General features: G+C 37.2%; 1 protein-coding gene across 1 annotated transcript in view; it reads right to left on the bottom strand.

The window, feature by feature from the left end:
• USH2A (usherin) overlaps positions 1-22,562 on the bottom strand; it is a 747,185-nt gene that overhangs the window by 404,582 nt on the left and 320,041 nt on the right. Inside the window, exons 25-29 of the mRNA XM_058533703.1 lie at positions 21,048-21,178; positions 16,027-16,300; positions 10,698-10,901; positions 10,489-10,569; positions 7,685-7,879 (exon numbers count right to left, since the gene is read on the bottom strand). Coding sequence (XP_058389686.1) covers positions 7,685-7,879; positions 10,489-10,569; positions 10,698-10,901; positions 16,027-16,300; positions 21,048-21,178 — 885 coding nt within the window. The remainder of the gene's footprint in view (positions 1-7,684; positions 7,880-10,488; positions 10,570-10,697; positions 10,902-16,026; positions 16,301-21,047; positions 21,179-22,562) is intronic.

Raw genomic sequence — 22,562 nt, 5'->3', positions numbered from 1 at the left:
TTCAGCCCACAAAGCTAATGTAGTTGGAACAAGGGGCAGGAGCAAAGCAGAGAGAGCTTCAAACCCGGCAGCGGAAAATGACCCCTTCTCATCCAGCCACTCCTCTAACCCAGTGTTTTTCAATATGTTGTCCGTGGACTTTCTGCAAGAGAACCAACTGGAGAGCTTGGCAAAATGCAGATTTCTAAATCCTAACCCAAATGTACAGAATCTTGTGTGCAGAGCTCAAGAATCTGCATTTTATAAGCATCCCGGGAATCATCTGATGACCAACAGAGGCGCGAATCACTAATTATTACTAGCTGCGGAAGAGAGACAAATGAGAGACAGATGTCCAACATGTCACCCAATTTCCTCAGGTAGAAGATTAAAGTCTACTGAATATGAGGACTGAACCAGTTTTCATAGCAAAAGCTATGTTATCAACTGCATTATAAATTGTGTCTTTCATTTATTTTTCTAAGTAAATTTAGATTTATTTGGGTCATGTGACAGATTATTATTAGTTCTGCTAAACTACAATGAATAATAAATATGGTTAATTATTATTATTTATTATTCTATCTGAGGAAGAAAAATCTATTAGACTTGAGCTCAATATATTGCAACAATAAAATTGAGAAAATATTTTCTGTGTACCAATTATATCCCAGCACTATGCCAGGTGTTATACTAATTATGCTGATAATTAAGTTTACATATTTAATATCTTAAAGAAAAAAGAATTGTATATGTTGCAAATTCTTGAACCCACTCATTCTTGACATTATTTCAAATCAAATTGTGAAGTCGCTTTCTGAGCAGCCCTTGGTTTTAAGGGAAATGCCAAGACTATCTCCCAGGGCGCAGCTTCGCATGTCTGCAGTGCTGGAGGGAGAATCAGCAAAAGCCTAGCAGAGTTAATTGCAGCCCTTTGCAACAAGTCTAAAGATACACTGGAGTGATAACTGCAGGGCTTTCTACTCTGAGGCTGCAGCTGAGGAAATGAACTTTCACGAACACCCTGCTCTGAGCCCTGGCCTTCGGAGGGCACAGAATCCAGACCCCGCAGCCCAAAGGGGCCCGTTTGCTCCTGAGTGGGGCTGTTAACCCTTGGTCTCTCCATTGCTGCTGGGATTTATCTCATTTAATCCTCTGGTAGCCAAATTCATGAATGGTAAACATTCTGTCTCACGGTTCTATGCTTCCAGTTCTCTTAGTTAGTATGCATTTTTCTTCCTTTTGCTGTCTGCATTTTGTAAGTCTGACCATCATCTCCCACTTCTTCCCAATAATCATTTCACTTAGTTTTTGCTGTCCTATGATTTTCTTTTGCTGATTTTATCTACTTATTTTTAATATTTTATCATTTTTCTATAGATTTGATTTTTTTCGATGCTACATTTTCAAGTTTCAGTTGGGAGGTGGAAGTAAGCGGTCATAAGAAATGAGGAACATTGAGATAATTTTAAAATAAATTTGGGTAAAATTGAGATATGCTCACTAGTCAGACTCCTCCCTCTACCAGTGTTTCCCAGTGCTGGCCGTCCAACAGAATTACCTGCGGACACTTTAAAAACGCCAATGCCCAGGCTACGTTCCGGACCAAAAATCAGACTCTTTGCAGGTGGTGGCTGGGCATCAGTATTTCTTAAAACTCCCCAGGTGGCTCAGTGTGCAACCATGATTGAGAACTACTACCTTATAAGGATCCATGTGGAATGACCAGAGGTTTAGAAATACCTGGAAGGACAGACAAATGGACTACTTGAATGAGAGCCCAGGGCAGACCTAATTCCAAGCTAGGTACAAAATGCCCACGAGCTCTCAGAACTCCTTCTTCACCAAATACTGGGAAGAAAGGAGTTGAGGTTACAGATTGCTGTGAGGCTAATGCACATTTACCTCAGTTGACCCATCATAATCCCAGTGAAAGTTTTTATTAAGAGCAACTAGATGCCCAGTGAAACGATTTAATTTTCCTGAGCGAACACTCAGTCTGAAGATAAATTTAGGGATGGGACAAGTGACCTGTGGAAGTGGAGGTGGGGCGTGCTTTTAGCCAATGGGAAAAACATCCGTAACTCAAAAGGAAGAAGAGAACATACCACTCGAATTACAGAAGACTATTATGCTTTAGGGAGGATTTTGTTCAGGAAACCTGTAAAATTTAAGAATCATGAGTTTCATGCTATTAATAAGATCTAAAAGAACTTGGAATCCATTAAAGAAGAGACAGAACGTAAGTGGTAAATAACAGAGATGAAAATTGAGAATATTGAGAGGTGGGCAGAAATTAAAGTGAGCGGGATGAGATGAGAACAAATGCAAATCTATAAAAGACAAACTGAAAAATTAAAAAATCACCTTAGAAGGTTCAAAAAGCAGAATCAACAGTGCAAACATCAGCAAATGAAAAGGGAAACAATTATGTGTCAGTAACCTAGAAATACTGAATAGTATAAGATAATTAATTCATGAACATTTACTAGGTACCTGTTTCTGAGCAAAATATTCTATGTAGGTTACTCATTTTTTTAATCTTTCTAACAATTCCATAATATAAAGAAAGTTTTTACCCCCAATTTATATGAGGAAACTCTGATATAGGGATATATTTTTAAATTTGCCTGAGATCATACAGCTAACAAGTGACATAGCTGGGATTTGAACGTCAATTGATTTGACTCTACAAGCCTTCTACAGAATGAGGAGGACAAAGTGAGAAGAAATATACAATACTGAAAACTGATGTTTCTCACCAGAAGTAATGATCATATGTATAACAGCAAACTTTCCAAGCTGAAGAAAGACCCAAATCTGAGGAATAAAAGAGTTTGCTACACAACAGAAAAAAAATTAATGATAAGAAACCAAAACATTTTCTGATAACATTTTTGAACTTAAATGGTAAAGAAGCCTATGTCAACCAATAAAGCTAAATTGCCTTGTGCATTATCAGCATTGTTTCATTCAAATAAATATCACTTTAACAACAAAAACTAAACATTAAAATCTCAACAAAAGTCACCTTAGAAGTGCTAAAGGGGAATCACTGTCAAGGTCAATAGCAAAACTCCTCACTACCTACTTTACCTATTTTCCTCTTGGTATCTTGTTATCTCAACCAACTGGCAAAGCACCTGCCGCCAACCAATCTCCACGCCCCTAACATCTCCACCAAATCCAGCTTTCTGGATCTCCGCTTTCTCACACCCGCTCCCTCACTTTCTAGTATTCTTTTTTCTTTACTGCGAAATTCTGACTTTGGTAATTATTCAAGCTGGTTTTGGTGCCTCTCAATTCATATCCTCCTCCATCAATATCCTGATTCTGTACAATAAAAGTCCACCTGGCAATACCAGAGTCCTCTATGATCTTTAAGATTATCTCCTACATATGTCCTTGCCTGTTCCTTTCACAATTGTGAGCAGCAGATATACCTTAAAAATCCCCTGCGGGGGAAAAAGTTAGAGAATTCATAGTTCACATAAGCAAGAAGAGAAAATAAAGGGACAGCAAAAAAAGCGTTAAAAAACAATAACAAAACTGGAAAGCATGAAACACGATGGCAGAGATAAGAACAATTATGCAAATTTTAAAAATAAATGTGAATGAGTTAAACTACCCTAAAATCCAGAGAATTTCAAGTTGAATATAAAACTAAATCAAACTAGATTCTCTTTACAGAAATATACATAAAACAATGTGACTTTGAAAAAATATAAATAATGAATTTGAAAGTAATAAGAAAAACAAAAATATGAAAATAAAGTCAGTTTCCCAAAGAGAAATTGACAAAATTGAAGTGATAGTTGAGGCCTTTTCCTTAGTTTTTTTACGGGTTGGGTGTATAAAAATAAATAACAATTGGTCAATGGTTCTCTAATTTTATTCTCCCTGTGCCACCGTTCACATGCTTGACATGCCGTATAGTAACATCGAACAGTATACTGGACTGGCTTTGAACCTGGGGGCACTCTACTCTGGGGAAGTATCCTTCAGAATCTTGGGAGAAGCTAGTATCGTTTGAAAAACCTCTCTGCCTCCAGTTTCTGATTTAATCTTATCTCAAATTTAGAATTACTAATTCAAAGAACATGCATTATATATTATCAATATGGTATCTATCATAAACAAATATTAGTCTACCCTGAATGGAGAGTAGGGGTTTTTTTTCAAATTACGATAGAAAGTTAAATTTTTTAAAAATTATGTTTTATTAACTATAGAAATTGTTTTTATAATCTGTACATAAAAATTCAAATCAAAATAAAAGAAAAATGAGAAATGAGGGGGAGGTTTGCAACACATAAGACAAACGTAAGTATAATATACTTCATATGTAAAGAGATGCTTTAAATCAATGAGAAAAATGTGAATCCTCCAATAGAAAAATTGACGACAAAAGTAGGTAGGCATGTCATAAAAGTACAAATGACCAGTAAACATTGGAAATAATGTCTCTAGTAATCAAATAAACACAAATTAAAACAATATTCTGATATAAAATTTGCAAAGTTTTTGTAACTGTAAACCTTGTCGATTAGAATGAAATGAAATGTTCAATCTTACATTTTGCTTACTGGTGGGAGTATAATTTGTACAGCATTTTTGGCAAATACTTGGCAGTATAAAAATAACAATCCTTTGTTGAGAAATTATCATATGTTAAGCATTATATTACACACTTTATGGACAACTGATAGCTACACCTATACAGTGCATTTTATATGTCAAGCGCTGTCCTGCGTGTTTTAAATACACATGGATTCATTTAATCTTCACAGCTATGCTCTGAGGTAGGTAGTTATTTCATTCCCATTTTACCTATAAGGAATCAGAAACACACAGATGTTAACTGATTTGTCCAAGGCTAAATAGTGTTAGAGCTGCAATATCATATCACTTAATATTTTTAATATTCTTCCAAGGTAAATATTATTCTCCCATTTCATAGGTTAAGATATTAAAGAAAGCTCCAGGAGGATAAGTAGCTTTCCCAAAGTCACAGGAGGCATAGGCAGCAGAGATTTGTATCAATGTCTGCTTGACCTCAAAGTCCAAGACGGTACAATGCTTTAAGAGCCTTTAAGCCCGCTGTTCCATTTCAGAGTATTTATTCTACCATCATTGTCAGGAATTCCTCCAAAGACTGAGACATGGACTTTTTAAAAAATCATATTAATTAAAACAGCAAAAGTTGGAAACCCAGAAAATGAGAGGAAGCTGAGACAAAATGAGACTGGGAGAGAGGCAATGGGAAGCAATTGAAGGATTCTGAGGAGGAACACGATAGTTGGTTGCTCTGTGGGATAGACTCATGGTAGGGGTAACGAAAAAGAGCAATGAAAAAAAGAATATGGTAGTTGTTCAGGTAAGAGATTGTGGTGATTTGGTCTGGACAGTAGATAAAGGGAGAGATGGATGAATTTAACACATAGTTTGAAAAATGGATCAACAAACATAGATATGAGGTGTGAAGAGAATGTGAAAAGTGGAGAATGACTCTCAGAGCTTGATTATCTGTGTGGCTGGAGGTGTCATTTATTGATATTGGGAATGCAGGAGGAGTAGGAGTTCAGATTTGGATAGGGTAAGTTTAGAGATTGTGAGACGTTTATTGGAGGTGTCAATTTTTCCAAATGCCATTGGACACACATTTGGAGGTCTAGGTGGGGACGTACATTTAGGAGTCAGTAGTATCTAGATGGCATTTGATGCCATGGGAATCAATGTGGTTCTTGGAACAAGACTGTAGGATAAAAGAGAAAGAGAAAAGGTCCCAGGTCTAAACCCTAAAGTTCTCCAAAATGTAGAGTCAAGCTTCAGAAGGAGCAAGCAAAGGACTAAGAAAAGGGGCTGAGAACCAGGAGGTAAACAGAAGAGTCAAAGGAGTGAAGAAATATTCCAAGAACTGGTGAGAAATCTACTGTGTAGAATGCTGTTGAGCTGCCAAGACCAGGATTATAAAGTTCCTTAGACAGGTAAACACGGAAGTTGGTGGTGGCCTTAGCAAGCCAAGTGAGCAGAAGCCAGATAAAATGAAGAAATGGGGACAATATCCAAGATACTTCTTGCCAGAAGCCAAGTCTGGGAAGAGGGAGCGAGGGAGCAATAGCTGGAGGGGAATTCAGATAAAAGAAAGATTTTTGTAATTGGTTTGTTTTGTTTGTGCTGAACAACGGGAGTTGACAGAGTTTGAACGATCCTGGGAAGAAGCCAGCTGGGCAGTGGCTCCCAAACTTGGGCATGTGGGGTCCAGAGGACTTTTGAAGGTTTTATTTTTGTTACAATAAGGGAAGCTCTGTAAAAACAGGGAGGAAAAAGAGAGAAAAGTAAAAAATAAAAATGAAAATAATAATGATGGCAAATGCCTATTGCATGCCAAAAATGATTTTAAATGTTTTAGCATACACTAATTCATTGAACCCCTAATGACAACCCTATCAGTCAGTAAAATGCAATTAATGTATATATTCGGTAGTAAGAAAGTAACAGAAATCCTATGTGATAGATTCTGTTTCTTCTTTGGTGTCTAAGATAATCTAATATGTGAGACCATCATTTGAGTGGGATGAGGAAGGGAGGTTAGCATTTAGATAATTTGGAAAAATATAAAATATTCAATAAGGAGAATGGGAGAAGGAGCTCATTAGAGATATGTGGTAGGATTGGCATCATTACTGAATGTCCATTTGAAAATGGGGATTGAGAATTTTTAGTGACAAACTGCTTGTTTTTTTCCAACCTGCTTAGCTGCAAAGTGCAGCCTGGGCCAAGGCAAACTGTGGGCTTAATCAGGTTGGGTTTTTATCAGGTGTATAAAATAGGGAAGAAGGAAGTGGGAGATGTAAGTTTTTTTTTAAACCGGTTGGATATTTGGGCTGTAGATTCTAAGGAATCTAAAAAAGGAAGTAAAGGCTTGAGGGGGTTGACCAATAGATACATTGGAAAGATAATTAAGCCTATTCTAAAATCCATATAAATTTTCAAGTTATAAAATTCTTTGACAGAAGAAAAAAAAAGTCTTTTTCTATGAAACGTGTTGATGCATTTTACTTTTTTTGGTCAAAGGCTTAAATTTGACTTTCCATTTAAATGGGCTTTAACATTTCATGAAGCTGAAAACTACTGTCTTACTACATGTGCACAAATTCAAGAACAGGACACGTGTGTGGTGTGCATGAGTATATTCCACTCCAATCTGTGAGAAATTGATTCACTGCTTTGCCAGTCAAACTGCTGATGCACTAATACTCATTCCTCCACCTTGACATAATTAGGTTTAATCAACAATTTTACAACAAATAAGGGTGCTGTGAACTTGGGCGAGTCCCAAAGAGTAAATTTTTGTGTGGTGAAATAGGTAAGCTGGTTCTGTATGTATACGTGTACAGGATCCCTAAAAGATGTCTATGGAGTGTTTAGAGGAGATAGTCACCTGTGACCTAATCTTTTGGGGATGGAGCAACTATCAACCTTGTAATGAAGCCATCCATAAGAGCCTATAACACCATAGAATTATTCTTTTCACCTTAGATGGATACAAGCTTCCACCTTATTAGACAGTACTTGTTGTTTTTAATCAGGCAAAATGTATGAATATTTAATGTATTCAGAAATAAAACCTTGAAGAATGTTTTTATTTAAAGTCAAAACAAAAAGAAAATTAATATCTACTGCCTTAAGGAATCGCCTTTACCTGTGAGGGAGCTGGTATTGATAAACTCAGAACTGGCAGAGGGCATGCCGGGCGGATGGGGACCTTCCAGACTGTAGGCTCTCAGAATGTACTTCTCAATTACACCTGTAACCACAACAGGTTCATCCCAGGTCACCTCAACGCTGTATCCGTTTACGCTGCGGGCTCTGGAGGGAGTTGGCACACTTTGTGGAGCTGTGAAAGAATAAAAGAGAAAGTAGAGAAAATGGCAGTTCTGAGAAGACTATTGCCCCTATTCTTCACTTTTAATGGCCGCAGTAAATCAGACTCAACCATTAGCATAAATACAATTTATTAGAGTTGTAACTTTTCAGCATTGATTTAATATGACTGCACATCTTGAGCCATTCAGTTGAAGCGATATTTCAAAACCATCAAAACTCCATTGACATAACGTTCTTTCAAGTCTAGCCCAGGTTTTCCAAAAACATTTAATGTATCCGACATGTTTTAAACATCACTCATAAAGAAAGAGGTGGATGGTAGGCAGATAACAAGTTCAAACAATATAATGATGTACCTCTTTGAACCAAGATAATTAGACTGTTATTATACATAGTGGTTTGACACTTTTATATCTTCAATGTATTAGCCAAAAAATATCACAAATGTGATTGTATCGCACTTGAACGTCTGAGCTCATTTTCCAAATTCAATTGTTTTTCCAATTAATTTTAAAAAAACAAAGTTCTCCCAGGTATGATTTACGGGATATATTGCTAATTGCATTTTGTAGGGGTTAGAGGAGCCGGTGCCCTTGAGATTATACAAAATCATTTTCAGAGACATTTTCTTTGGGGTATTGCAAAACAATAATGCAAAATGAGGAAGTTTAAAGGAACTGCAAAACCTCACAAGCTGAGTTCCCTAATTTTAAAAATCCATCACCTTTGACTATTTATTAGATATTTCTACAGTTCTGATCAGTAACAACTTCATCACAGCTGACTGCACTGGGGACACTGAGAAAAAGCCCAAGGAACGCCATGGCAGGATGATGGATGAGAGACCAGCTCTAACTACTTATGGGCTCCTGAGCCCTGTCGATGGATGATCATTCTGGTTTTCCCACATCAAATATCGTCCTTCTCTGACTCTACTGTTCAGACCAATAAAATAGGACAGCTTCCAGGGAAACAAAGTGGACATAAAGAATGAGATAAAGCATAGAGATGGAGAACCACTGTCTGTGCAGTTAAAACACCACGGGCATCAATAGAAAACAGGCAGACCACACAATCAAGTTGCAAGGAAAGGGACAATGGGAATGATGTTGATTTTATTTGTTCTGAAATGTGGTACAGGGCAAAGTACAGTACTGTCTAACAGATGGTCTTCTCATAAGGGACAGAACAAAACTGACTCAAAAATAATTAAATAGTGCAATTATTCTCCAACCCTTGGGAACATGTAGCTGCTCAGTGTTGTGGTCAGATTGTAAATATGAATTTATGGCATAAGACTTTGTGGTCAGATCATTGCTATAAATTCAGAGCTCTATTTGCATACTTGCTCGGTGGTACGCAAAATGGGGACTATTAAGCCATGTAAGCGATGCACTTTCTAGACACCTATTTATGTAGCTGAATTAGACTGAAAGTAGGCTTTATGGAGTGCTTGTTAATAAAGTAGAGGAGTGTGAAATAGGGGTAGAGGACCTGCCAGTAACAAATGAATATTTTATATCAGATCTTTCTCCAAGATCTGAAGTTGAAAAGGATTGTAAGAGATCATTCAGCTCATTGTCTTGCCTATAAATAGATATCATTTAAATCATCCTGAAAAAGTGACAAGTTGTCCCCTCCTTGAAAATCTGTAGGCAGAGAGCTTTGAAGATTTTTCTTAGTAGTCCATTTCACTATTTAATATCTTTTAGATTGAGAAGATTCCTCAAAGGATGCCTGGGTTAGTAGCCCATTGTTGATAAGAAGTATGGGAGAATATCTGGGTGAAAAACACATCTTTAGACAAATTGTGACTTGCTGAGGATACTTTCTTCAAGAGACATAAGTGGCAATCATAAGGAAATATATTTTCCTTTCTGACAAATATTTGACCCAAAACAGTAGAAGGCTACTGATTCACAAAACTTTTTGTGATACATGCCTTCCCGTGATGATATTGCATAAAAAGATTTTTGGTCATCGTCAGAAGTACAAAGCATTTATAGATCAGTTGTCTGAGATTGGATCTAATGTATTATATCTCCCAGTCATTTTCCTCCAACTCAAAAAATTAGACCAATCAGCAATTTCTATCCTGGGAGAGTCATTCTAAGATCCTAATAGTCAACACCACAGCAAACATCTGCCATGATGTGATAAGAGACATCTGCTTCCAACCAGGGTATGGGTTTCAAACGTGCTCTCTGCAAGAGAGAGGCAAGAGGGTGCCACCGCCACCCAACGGTAATCTTGACTTTAGCTTCTTGGGGGTCTATGTAGTCTGTAAAGTTTTCCTGTCCTTAAATATATGACTGTAGATACAGGCCTATTAAATCCTTAAGACAACTTGAACTTCCTTCCTTCTGCATCTGAAGAGGAAAGAATCAAGCCTCAGGAAATACTTATTAAATACTTGAAAAATCAAAAGCACTGATCTACGAAGCATTTTAGCCCTTGACAGATGTGCTTGCAAACCAAGGCATGCCCTGTCCCAAGGTTACAAGCATACTACTTGCTTGCTGTAAGCATACTACTTACTTTTCTTTACATGTATAAGGATGCATGCACACATACGTGCATGTGTGTGCACATAGACATTTTAATAGAAATAGCATTTACCTGCTCCTGTTGTACGTCCCCGACTCCAATCGCTATATACAGAACCTCCTTCATGTGAGGCTGTCACTCGATACAGGTATTCTTAAATGGACATAGGAAATAAAAAAGATTAAAATATTACTCATAGAGACTCATAGCGGGCTGGCAAGGAGGGAAGAGAGGATGAGGAGGAGACTTGTAACGTCTAATCTGGAGCACCTCCACCTTACCTGTAAAAGGCTGGAGACCCCTCTCATAAGCACTCCGCTCTTTTCCCTGGTAAACCAGGATGGAGTCATTTCCCCTGCAGTTAACAGCGCTGTCAGTTGATAGGCATCCATCCAGATTGACTCTGACAGCACTGCTGGACACAGATGCCAAGTTAACAACAGCACCCCGTGCAAATTGAACATCCTTCATGCAACCACCGAAACCTAGCAAATAGTAAGGGATTAGTATCGCATAAAGGGCTTGTCATTAATTACCAATCATTTTTGTCCTCTGCAGTCCTGCGTTTTGATGGGGGGGGTGCTTTAGACGCAATGTTTAAACTTTCAAGTCTCATTTGGGAACTCCTTTCTGCCTCCTTCTGCTTTTTTATCAGGCTAAGGTGTCACAAGAAAAATGTTTATATTTACGTTATTTTGAAAAAATATATAAACTGATCAATATAATTCAATGGAAAGCATTTATTATACTCTTTAGGCCAACATTTTCTCCTTCTGTATATTCTCAAGAAATAAAATTGAGGCAATTACACATTAAGACAGGGGGGCATCCACATGTCTCTGAATTCTGGAAAATTGTTACCTATATAAGTCAAAGTGCCAAAAAATAGTATTTGAAGCAGCATAATTATTCAACAAGTTAATTGGGGAAAAAGATACCGTTTGAGGATGTTATGCAGGAGAGCAGGAGGGAGACTTTAGTTTCAAAATATACTAGAATCTTGAGCTATTGCCATGAATTCCATCATAATCATTTCAGAGATATAGAACCAAGTCCCAGTATAATCATCATACAGAGAGCTATCACTGTGTTCCCCCTTTTTCACTGAGTTCCATAATCTTGAATATACAAAATGGTCTCCAATTGTATGCTCACGTCGCCCTGACAGGGACCAAATTTAGCTGTGGCAGTGACAACACCCAGAGGTTTCACTGAATGTGTATTCTACACAGTTGGCTTTAGAGCGACCGCAGTGCGGTACAGTTGCGTGACATTTAACGGGAACGTGGAGGAAATGGATTTGGAACCTGCACTGCTTTCTTGTGAGAGAACCATAAGGGCATCCAGTCAGCCAGGGAATAGCAGTTGCTTTGAATTACACGCTATTTTGTGTAAACAGAGATCAGCCCAATGAGGTCTGGCAGTCCTCTGCTCAGAAAACTGCACAAAATGGTGAAGGAAGGGACAAAACAGACTGAGGTTGAGATTGCTGTAGCGCACACACTCTCTTTCTGAACAAAACCCTGTCAAGTTTGAAAGGCCCCACCACATGGTTAGCTCTTTTCAAGATGAAAGCACATCAGTGGGAAATGGAATAAAATATAGCGCAACGCTTCACAGTAAAATAAGTTAATAGCAACAATGACCATATTGTTCTCTCCAGCATTTATATGATGTCTTATTATGTCTTCTAACACATTAAGTTGCAGCCTATTTTCTTTTAAACGCCTTTGCTATATGATTCACATTCCTTTAGGCCCGACTGATCAATACTGCTAGTCTGTCTTAAACACGCAGTAGACACTCAATAAGTTGGATGAATTGAATTGAAAGCAATGAAGCTCAATATAGAAGCATCTGCTTGAAGATTCAGAAGCTAAGAATCCTAATGTCTTAACCAGTAGTAATTTTCTGATGGCATGGAGCTGAGTTACCTAACTGCTCTGCACTCCAGTTTTCCTACCAACCAAATGTAAACTGTGGAAAGGCAGCTTTGGCCAACATCTAGGTGCTGTTATACAAAATGTCCTATTATTGTTTAAAGGATTCAGAGTTCCAGTTTTGCAAGATGGAAAGAGTTATAGAGATGGATGGTGTTGATGGTTACACAACATGTGACTGTACTTAATGCCACTGAACTGTACCCTAAAAAATGGTTAAGATGGGGGCCGGCCTCATGGCCTAGTGTGTTAAGTTTGGAGCCCTCTGCTTCAGTGGCCCGGGTTTGGTTCCCAGGCGTGGACCTACACCACTTGTAGCGGTCGTGTTGTGGTGGCGACCCACATACAAAATAGAGGAAAACTGGCACAGACGTTACCTCAGGGCGAATCTTCCTCGAGCAAAAAGAGGGAGATTGGCAACAGATGTTAGCTCAGGGAGAATCTTCCACAGCAAAAAAAAGAAAAGTTAAGACGGTAAATTTTATGTTATGTATATTTCACCCCAATTAAAAATTTTAAAAAAGTGTCTTAAAAATTAATTCACAAGATGGAATTTTAAATTTGGGAAAGACCATAAAGATACTCTTTCTTCCTTCTGGAGATAAAGAAAAAGGTCCAGAGAGTTCTAGGATGAGGTTTGTAAGTACTAATCCTCTTAGGAAGTGAGACTCTGGCCTTGGGCCTTGGAGATGAAGATGCCTGATCTCTAGTGAGGGGTCTTCACTGTGCTATCCTTAGGGAGGGTAGAGAGATCTGTCAAATGAAGTTTGCACCATTCATTCAACTCTAACCACCAGAAATTCTCCCACCGGAAATACTCCCAATTACCTTCAAACTTTGAACGGGGTGTGAGGATAAGAGGAGGGGAAAGGGCCTGTCTATGGGAAGAGTGGAGATGCCTTGTTTTCTTTCTCCCCTGCCTTTATGAGAATCAAAAAAGACTCCCCACCCATTTCCCCACCCCTAGACCTCCAAATAACTGAAAAGTGGCCCAGAACTCTGGATTAACAAATCAGAAAGACAGTAGCCCTTCTGGAAGAGGCAGTTCAACACTGGGGCACCTGGGCTGGCAGGAAGGCTGGCTTTCAGCCCCCACTCGTGCCCTCTCCACTCAGAGCTTCAGGCAGAGCATAACCTGTGACACCATATGCCACAGCCCAGTCACTCCCAACCTAGAGGTAAGTAATAGTCACAAGTAATAGTTCTAAGATAAATGCCCAGGATCTGAGGTGGTACATCTTCAGCAAATTATGTTGCCCAGCATTTCCAAAACATAGAGAAAAATTAATTTGCATTCGATTCAAAGGAAGATTACAACATTAATGGATAAGAAAAAAATTGCACTAATATGACCACAAAATAGAGACTCTGGAAAAAGGTGCTAATTGAGAAGCAGAGAAAGATTTTTAAGATTGTTCATAGTGCACTGAAAAAAAATACAGTAAGCGAACATGATTAATTTTAATTGCAATTTACTGCATGCATGCATGCGGTTCCTCTGTATTGTGAGTACTCTCTTAATCACCGTGTAAAACATGCAGTTACTTATATAGATCAGTATCACTCAAAGCATCTGAGTCACAATCTTAGGGCATAGGGGTATAAAATCTGCATTTTTTAATAACCTTTCCAGCCTATTCCAATGTATCTTGAATAGTAATAATGATAATAATAGCTAATTTTATTGAGTTCTTACTATGTTCCAGTTACTATCCTTTAATATTTTATCAGTGATTTGAGAACCACTGATATGGATGATGCTGCAATGATAAAAATTTAGTATTATTCATAAATAAAATATTTTTAAGTATTATAGACTTATTCATAGTATAGATTATTCCCTTTGCATCTATGCTGATGTTTTAAACTTCTAACATTATTATCTTACAATAATCTAACATTATTATCTTACAATTCCAGTTTTAGCTGTGTCTCTAGGACCATCATAGTAATGGGTTTTGGTGTATTTTGAAAGTATAATGCTCGATATGCAGGGGTTTACTTCCTAGATGTAAACAGGATCAAGTAATCTTGCTCATATAAAGAGGTTTCAAGCTCTTTCTAACCTCAGAAACCTGAAAACCAGGAGAAGCCCTTATACGAATGTAATATTTTTAGCCGCTGTTACATCTTAAGTGCCTTGAAAATGTCATTACTGTCTTACACCCCAGATATTCATTAACTCCTTACTAGTACCCTTCTAAAAGTCTCCTTAGAGCTTGCCATATATTTTCTATTCAAAGGCATTTAAATCTTTATGTACTTACCAAATAGGCAAAGACTGCTTCGTGGAAATTTTAACCATTCACGGTGCATAGATTTTGAAATCTGTAGAGAACATTTTCTACACAGAAGCGTGCTAAGTCACAAGCTGGAAGTTTCAGTGCTTTCCCCACTTTATAGAGAAGAAACATTGGCCCATGCCCATAAAAGAGAACACTGGATTATAACACGGAGAGTGGACTTTGACACCAGGATGCCTGGGACAGACAGGCTTGCTACCCCCTTACTAGGCATGTGATCTTGAGCAAGTTATTTTCCTCTCTGCTCTTCAGTTTCCTCATCTGTAAAATGGGGATATGAATAATAATAACCTAACTCATAGGCTTGTTATGAAGAACTCACTCACTTACTCTTGTGTAAAGCTCTCAGAACCATGCCTGGCACACAGTATACACTCAGTTACTGTTAGCCTTTTTAAATTAATAATTTCTCTAATTATGTTCAAACTCATTATATAAATTAAATGCTATGAGTGACATGAGTTCTTTTTTCTCTGATTATGTTCAAACTCATTATATGAGTTAAATGCTTGCTTTGGTTATAAGTCATACACTCATGAACTTTTCCTTTCCTTGCTGGTTATTAATAACCAATGATATGTAGATTTTTCACAAGGATGTTTGAAACTCAACTAAACCCACGCTTTCATGTTCTTTGCTGCATGAGAGCTCCACTGAAATGCACGGAGACGATTAGCATTTATGTCAGGAAAAAAACTCAGTGAATTTAACGCCATTTTTCCAAGTTGTACACACCAACCTTTTTCTTTTTTTTCTTTTTTTTTTTTGCTGAGGAAGATTTGCCCTGAGCTAACATCTTTTGCCAATCCTCCTCCTTTTTTGCTTGAGGAAAATTGTCCCTGAGCTAACATCTATGCCAATCTTCTTCTATTTTGTATGTGGGTAGCCACCACAGCATGGCCACTGACAAGTGGTGTGGGTTCACACCCAGGAACCAAACCCAGGCTGCTGAAGCAGAGCACACTGAACGTAACCACTAGGCCATCGGGCCAGCCCCTCCAATCTATTTTTTTAAGCTGTAAATACAGATATTTATCAGTAGTCATGAAAACCAGAACCACGTGTTCTCAAGGAAAACAAATGAGGAAATAAATTATATATATATTAATTACAATTATATATTTGAAGACACGTTAGAATAAATATATTGATTATAAATAGGTACTAGGGCAGACAAGGGCAACATACAAAACTATTTGAGGAAGTGTTCTGTGATTTTTTTTTAGAGCTTAAAATTCTCCAAAAAGGGGGTGGGCGGGTGTTGCTTTCAGCCTGATTCTATTGCTATAATCTTGAAACACAGAACCACTAAAACCTGGTAGGACCAGGGCTGAATCAATTTGGGAATTCCTCCAGATGGAGTTTACCTTGTTCCAAACTCAGGTGTTTATAAGAGTCCTGCAGCTCCTGGGGGGTTCCTCCCACATAGACTGGGGAATTCACCGTCAGCGGCTGGGCTCTCGACTCAGACACATGCTCCATCAGTTCATTCACGCTTGCTGATATGAAGGAACCTTCCTTTTTAACAATCACTTTATTCCACTGTCCATCACAATAGGACAGCCCCAGCCATAGATCCACTTGTGTAAAAGTAAGACTGGTATTTAGCTGGAAGCTCAATATTCCATTCTTCAGTTCTATCTGTATTTCACATAAAAAAGAAAATAGGTATATAAAAAGACTGCAGAATGGCACTTTGGGAGAGAGCATAAGGTCAATTTCTTGAAGAAAAGCAAGAAATTTCCCTGAAAGCACTTCATAAAAATGTTCCATTTTATTCTAAGCAGAACTGGAATAACATATAATGAAGTACTTTACAAGCTTCTAATTGACATGAAGAATTTTATATTGAGTCAAACAAATTCATACCCAGTAATGATTATAAGATGTGATGCAATATTATGTAGGTAGAAACTTTTTTTTTGGGAGGGGTGTATAACATAGCTAAAAGATTAAACACTAGCATAAGTGACTGAATGACTGAAGAGAACAGAACAGTTTGAACTATGACTCTATTTTTGAGTTTTTAGAAAATGAGAAAATACTGCTTCATATATCAATTTAATTTGGGGGAAAAATATGACAAGACAATAGGAAAATGAAATGTCAAGGCTGATTAAGCTTATTTTAACTGGTTGGTGAACTCAATTTCAAATTTGTAAGATGTGGTTTGATTCAATATTTCAGTTATATTACTCTAAATCTCTAACTAACATAACTGCTTCTATGTCTGTTCTTTTAGATTAAGCTTCCATTTTCTAATATGAACCTATTTTACCCAAATTTTCGTGGTAAAGGAAATGCCTCCAGATGTTTTCCTTCAAAAAGTTACATGATAATTATTTTACCTACTATGTTTTTATTTTGTTAGAAGTCAAATCAGTGACCACAGGATATTTGAAACAAATTAAGTAATGCCAGATAAAAATTATTACTTTTCCTATATAAATATTATCTTTGTGAAGTACATCAGATAAGCAGTCATTCATGTATCCATCCATTCATTCTCTAAATACTGAGTTCCCAACTATGGTCCATGAACCTGCTGCTCTAAGATAAACACAATTCCCAAGAATCACACTGTCTAATAGCAAAGGCAAACATGTAGGGTAATACTATAACCAAGAAGAGGATGGGGTACAATGAGAGCAGAGAAAGGATACGCCTTTGGTCCCTGGGAATTGGGAAAACTTTCAAGTAAGCCTTTGGAAGTACACAAGATTCAAGGAGAATCCTCCAAGCAGGGAAATTAACATATTCAATGGCATGGGGACATTTACCAGCTCATTAGGTTAGACAAAGGTACCAAATTAGGTAAGACAGAGGATACATATGGGGGTGGTGGTGAGTTAGGAAGTGTCCTGCCAGGTATGTAGAAGCAAGACTTTGGAGGATTTTGAGTGATATGGAAAAAAGTTCATCTTTCTCTTGTCTGTCTGACACCAAAGCCCATATTCTTCCACTACTATGTTGTGCTAGAAGTTCACCCTTCCAGTCATAAGAAGTACATACTGGAAATAAAATTTGGACTGCAATTGGAGAAAGCTATTAGGGAATCAGTACAATGGTGAAAAAATGATGAGAGCCATTATAACAAAGATAATAATGACAATGATAGCGAAAAATCTATCTAAGAGGTATTTTAAAGCAACTCAGCAGGACCTGGTAAACAGTTGCATGTCTTAGATGAATAAAAAGTCAAGGACACCCACTCTCTTTCAGGGTTGAGTGTGTTTTACCATTACGATACGGAAAGCATTAGAAAGAAAGACCAGCTATTTTGGTGGTTGTCGGGCAGGAGGGGTGAGTTCAACTGTAAACCTATTGAGTTTGAAATACCTATAAAACATCCACAAGAAACTTTTTTTGAGGCAGTTGAACATAGATAGGCCAGTAAAATGGAAAAAGTTCATGACAAGATAAATAAGATCATCCAGTTAGTATAAAAAGAGTGAAAAGAACAGACAGTTTTCAGCAAGACCAATGTTTTAAGGGGAAAGTAGAATGGATATAGTTCTTTGAGGTGACAATGATCTTGGAGAAGCCAGAAGGATTTAATGAAAATCAAGAGCAACTAGTATTTTGGAAAATCAGTAGGGAAGAATATTTTAAGGAAAAAAAGAGGACGACAGAGAAAGATTAAATAAGATAAGGACTGAAAATTATTTACTAGAATAGGAAATGTGGTGGTCATTGACAACTTCAGAAAATTGTTTTGCATGGAATGTGGTAGGGGCAGGACCATATATGCAGTACTTTTGAGGACTGAAGCGAGAAGAGAAAGTGGAAATAACCAGAGTAATTACATTCAATGCAATTGACTACGAAGGGAAGGGAAGTACAACAGAGGAGGTTCCATAATCAAAAGGAAAAAACTTTAAGATGAATGAAGCTCAACTATTTCATATGTTGAGGAAGAAGAGCCGATGGAGAGGGAACATTTGAATTTACAAAGAGGAGATAATTTGTAGCACAAGCTCTTGCAGGAGAAGAGATAGAATCTAGAGTAAAGGTAGAAATATTAACTTTGGTTGATATTGTAATTGTATATTTGTTCCCCTTAGTCAGGAGAGAAGGAAACCAGGCTTGGCTTATAGATAGCAAAGTTTGTAGGTAGAAAGTTTAGAAGTTGAGGAGATTATGTTTGTTTTCATTATGAAAGTGAGAGACTTATTGGAAGACACTAAGGTTGTGGAGTTTTCCAGGTCCTGATATTCTTTTTCTTTCACTTTCCATTTCTAATCTCTTAGCAAATCCTCAAACAATAAATATTGTTGAATGGAGAAATTAGAAAACTCAATACTCAGTGCATCACTAGTCTTTGTACCTGTATTAGTTTTCCTACAGAGTTCACCAATCTGGCTATTGAAACTGACAAGCTAGGAGGCTCGACTGATTGATCCAGTGTTGTGGAGTTGAAGATACAAGTTCAGAGCATTGGCAGAAAAACGATTGAAGAACTGTATTATGGTGTCTAAGGTAAGGACCAAGTAACTTAGAAAGTGGGCTAATAGCCAATGGTCTCATCATCTTGGTGAACTCAATAAGAGAAGATGAGAGAGCTGGAAGGATATGGGGTTGTATTTTGAGATTTAAGATTTTAGCAGTGAAAGCATTTTGAGTCAATCAAGTTCCAGAGGATAGCCACGTATCTTGAGGCTACCCAGTATAATAGGAAGAGTTCTTGTTGAGGATAACCTGTGAGAAGCCCACGTCCTCAGATAGGGAAGACTAGAATGTAAGTTCTGTGGAGGTCTGCTTCCTTTACAGTTGTGTTGGAAGTGCTAAATGAAAACCTAGCACATAGTAGGCACTCAATATATATTTGTCCAAATGTCTGATTCTTTAAAATTTATTTTATTAAAACTTACATAAAGTTAACATTGCTATTTAATACGGTGGAAATTTATATTTCCAAAGGCAATGAATGGAGGAAGATGGAGGGCTGAAGGGGGCATAGCAGGATGCATGAGCCTCCAACAGAGGTATGTGCTCCTCAAAAGGAAGGACCAAATGATAAATATATTTGCATCCTTCACAGAATTTATATACATATAGACGATTAAAGAATGTATAGTGAAGGTCACTAAGCAACATGAATTCATTTACATGTTCACTCATTCATTTATCCAACAATATTTATTGAGTACTTAACAAGTGCCAAGAGTTAAGCACTAATGATAGAACTGCAAAGAAGACAGCCCAAGTCCCTGTGTTCACAGTACATTCCAGTGGGAGAGGCCAACAGTACACAAGAGGACAAATAAGTACTTTAAGGAAGCTGAAATTTTACCAAATACTATGAAGGGATAAATTTCCACTTACCTGATCAGCAGAATTGACATTATATAATCTAGAAATGTGCAAAATCATTGAACTGAAAATTTCTTAGAATTCTAAAATCACTGGGATGTGTTTTATTACCGATTTGCCTAGATATGAACAGTGAAGTTAAGATGTCCATAATTATCTCTTGATTCTATGTAAGTTCTTTAAACAACTTTTAAAAAATTAACATTTTAATAACATTTTTAATAATGATACCTGGTCGCATGATTAAAGGCAAGTAAAAGGAATTATACTTGCCCACTGCATTTAGAGAAACATATAAAAATGTTCATAGTAGCCTGATTCACCACAGCAAAAACGTGGAAACAAGCAATACATCATTGACAAGAGAAGAGATATATTACACAGCTGTGAGATATATGGCATGTGTACCTACACAGAGAAAATAAGTAACAATGTTGAGTGCAAAAAGCAATTGCCTAAAGGTAGAGTATAATACCACTTTTTATAAATTTCAAAAACAAGTATTTTTAGGCATTCGTACATGGTGTTCAAACTATAAAAATGCAAGAGGAAAATAAACACAAAATTCTGCTTACATATTACCTCTGGAAGGAGATGGGAAATGAGATAGGAGAGACCCTATAGATAGATGCAAAAAATTGATAATATTTTAGTTCTTGGGTTGGGTAGTAGGTTCATGAGTATTCATGGTACTATTATACTTTATATTTGTGTGTGTCTGTGTAATATTAAATATATATATATCATATATAATCTTTTGACCTACAATATCAAAAGATAATGAGGGAAGTAACATTTTTCACATATTGGGACTAAATTAGATTTTCTTAATTCCTTATATTTAGCCTATTTTGTTAAAATTATAATTTTCACAGTAATAATGGTCATTTAAAAAAAATCATCATGACCCTAAAACACAAAATGTTTCACAGGACTCCAAAACTAAAAATGACTTGGGGACAAAATGAAAACAAAAGTGAATTTGGAAACAAACCCCAATTTAGTATAATGTTAACACTGAGTATATTCATTTTAAAGTTGGCTTTGGCATTTTAAATTAAATTAATTAACATACAGCAAGAAAATCAGGTCCATCTTTGTTGTAAATGAAAAGAAGCAATCCATTCAATTGATCAGTTCTGAATTTCAAAGAAATCTCAAAGTCCATTCCACCATGAAACATATATGGATAAAGTTCCAGGAACCCTTTAAAGAAAAGAATATGTACATATTAGCATGTGCAAAACAATATTGCCAACATTGTAAGGGTGTTATAAAACACCCTTAGGACATATACTGCCATTGAGTGAATCTCTCACAAAAGAAGATGCAAATCAATGTTAAGAAATCCCCCTTGTAATTGTGCAGAAATGGCAGAATGAACTTGACATACCTTTTAAGAGGGAGCAATTTACTCTCTAAATCATGAATATGGTTAAAACTATTACTGTTTTCTATAAGTATTAACAACAAGCAGTTACAGTGACTTAAGAGGAACTCTAAAGAAGACAGTGATGGGAAAAGAACAATGAAAAAGTGTACAGATTATGATATCATATAGCTTTCTGTTCTGAAGGTAGTTTAAGCAACTTAACTAACCAACTTCATTACAAATGTAGGAGGAAAAGTGGGCTTTTATTTGAAGAACAAGCCATGTCTGCCAAGCCACCATATTTGCTTCCACCTCTTTATCCTGGCAGCTGCCAGGCAGAGACTGTAGGTGGGAGGTATGCCAGGGACACTGCACCTCACCTTTGCTGCAGACTTTGGAGCAATGGCAATGATGGTGGTTAGATTCTCTGGTTATATTCTCTTGTTAGTGCCTTTGGGTTAATTCTGACTCCTAGGAACCCTGTGTCCAGCAGAGTGGAACCCTGCCCAGTCTTTCTGTGCCATCCCCTCCCTTTCCAGCACTATATCAGACGATGCTCCACTGCTATTCATAAGGTTTTCATGGCCAATTTTTCGGAAGTGGGTGACCAGGTCCTTCTGCCTAGTCTGTCGTACTCTGGAAGCTCTGCTGAAACCTGTCCACCATGGGTGACCCTGCTGGTATTTGAAATCCTGGTGGCATATCTTTCAGCATCCCAGCAACACACAGCCACCACAGCATGACAACCTATCAGAGGGGTGGTGTAGTTTCCTGACCAGGAAATGAACCAGGGCTGCAGTGGTGAGAGTGCCAAATCTTAACACTAGACCACCAGTATATTCTCTAGTTCTCCTTTAATGACTGACTTACCCCATTACATAACTGAAATTTTACTCTTAGGAATATTTTCAGTCTATACAACGGGATAAACAGGTATTTGTGGATGGGCTTGGTAAACAAAATTCTTTTGAAGCATCTCTCTAAGTAAAACTGCATTCTAAGTAAAACAATTGACTTACAAATGGACATTTATGCCACTACCATATGTAAACCAAGAACTGCCATGTGCCACCAGAGATCTTACACATGAATACATATTTATGAGTCTTACAATTTATATTACATATTTAGTTTGAGAATATATTTATGTGCATCATGGCATAACGACATATTTCTGAGATACTGGGTTCATATGAGGTCAAAGTAATTGGAAAAGGA

The sequence above is a fragment of the Diceros bicornis genome, chromosome 38 (assembly GCF_020826845.1).
Source record: "Diceros bicornis minor isolate mBicDic1 chromosome 38, mDicBic1.mat.cur, whole genome shotgun sequence".
Classification (NCBI taxonomy): domain Eukaryota; kingdom Metazoa; phylum Chordata; class Mammalia; order Perissodactyla; family Rhinocerotidae; genus Diceros; species Diceros bicornis.
This window is presented reverse-complemented; position numbering and strand designations above follow the sequence as displayed.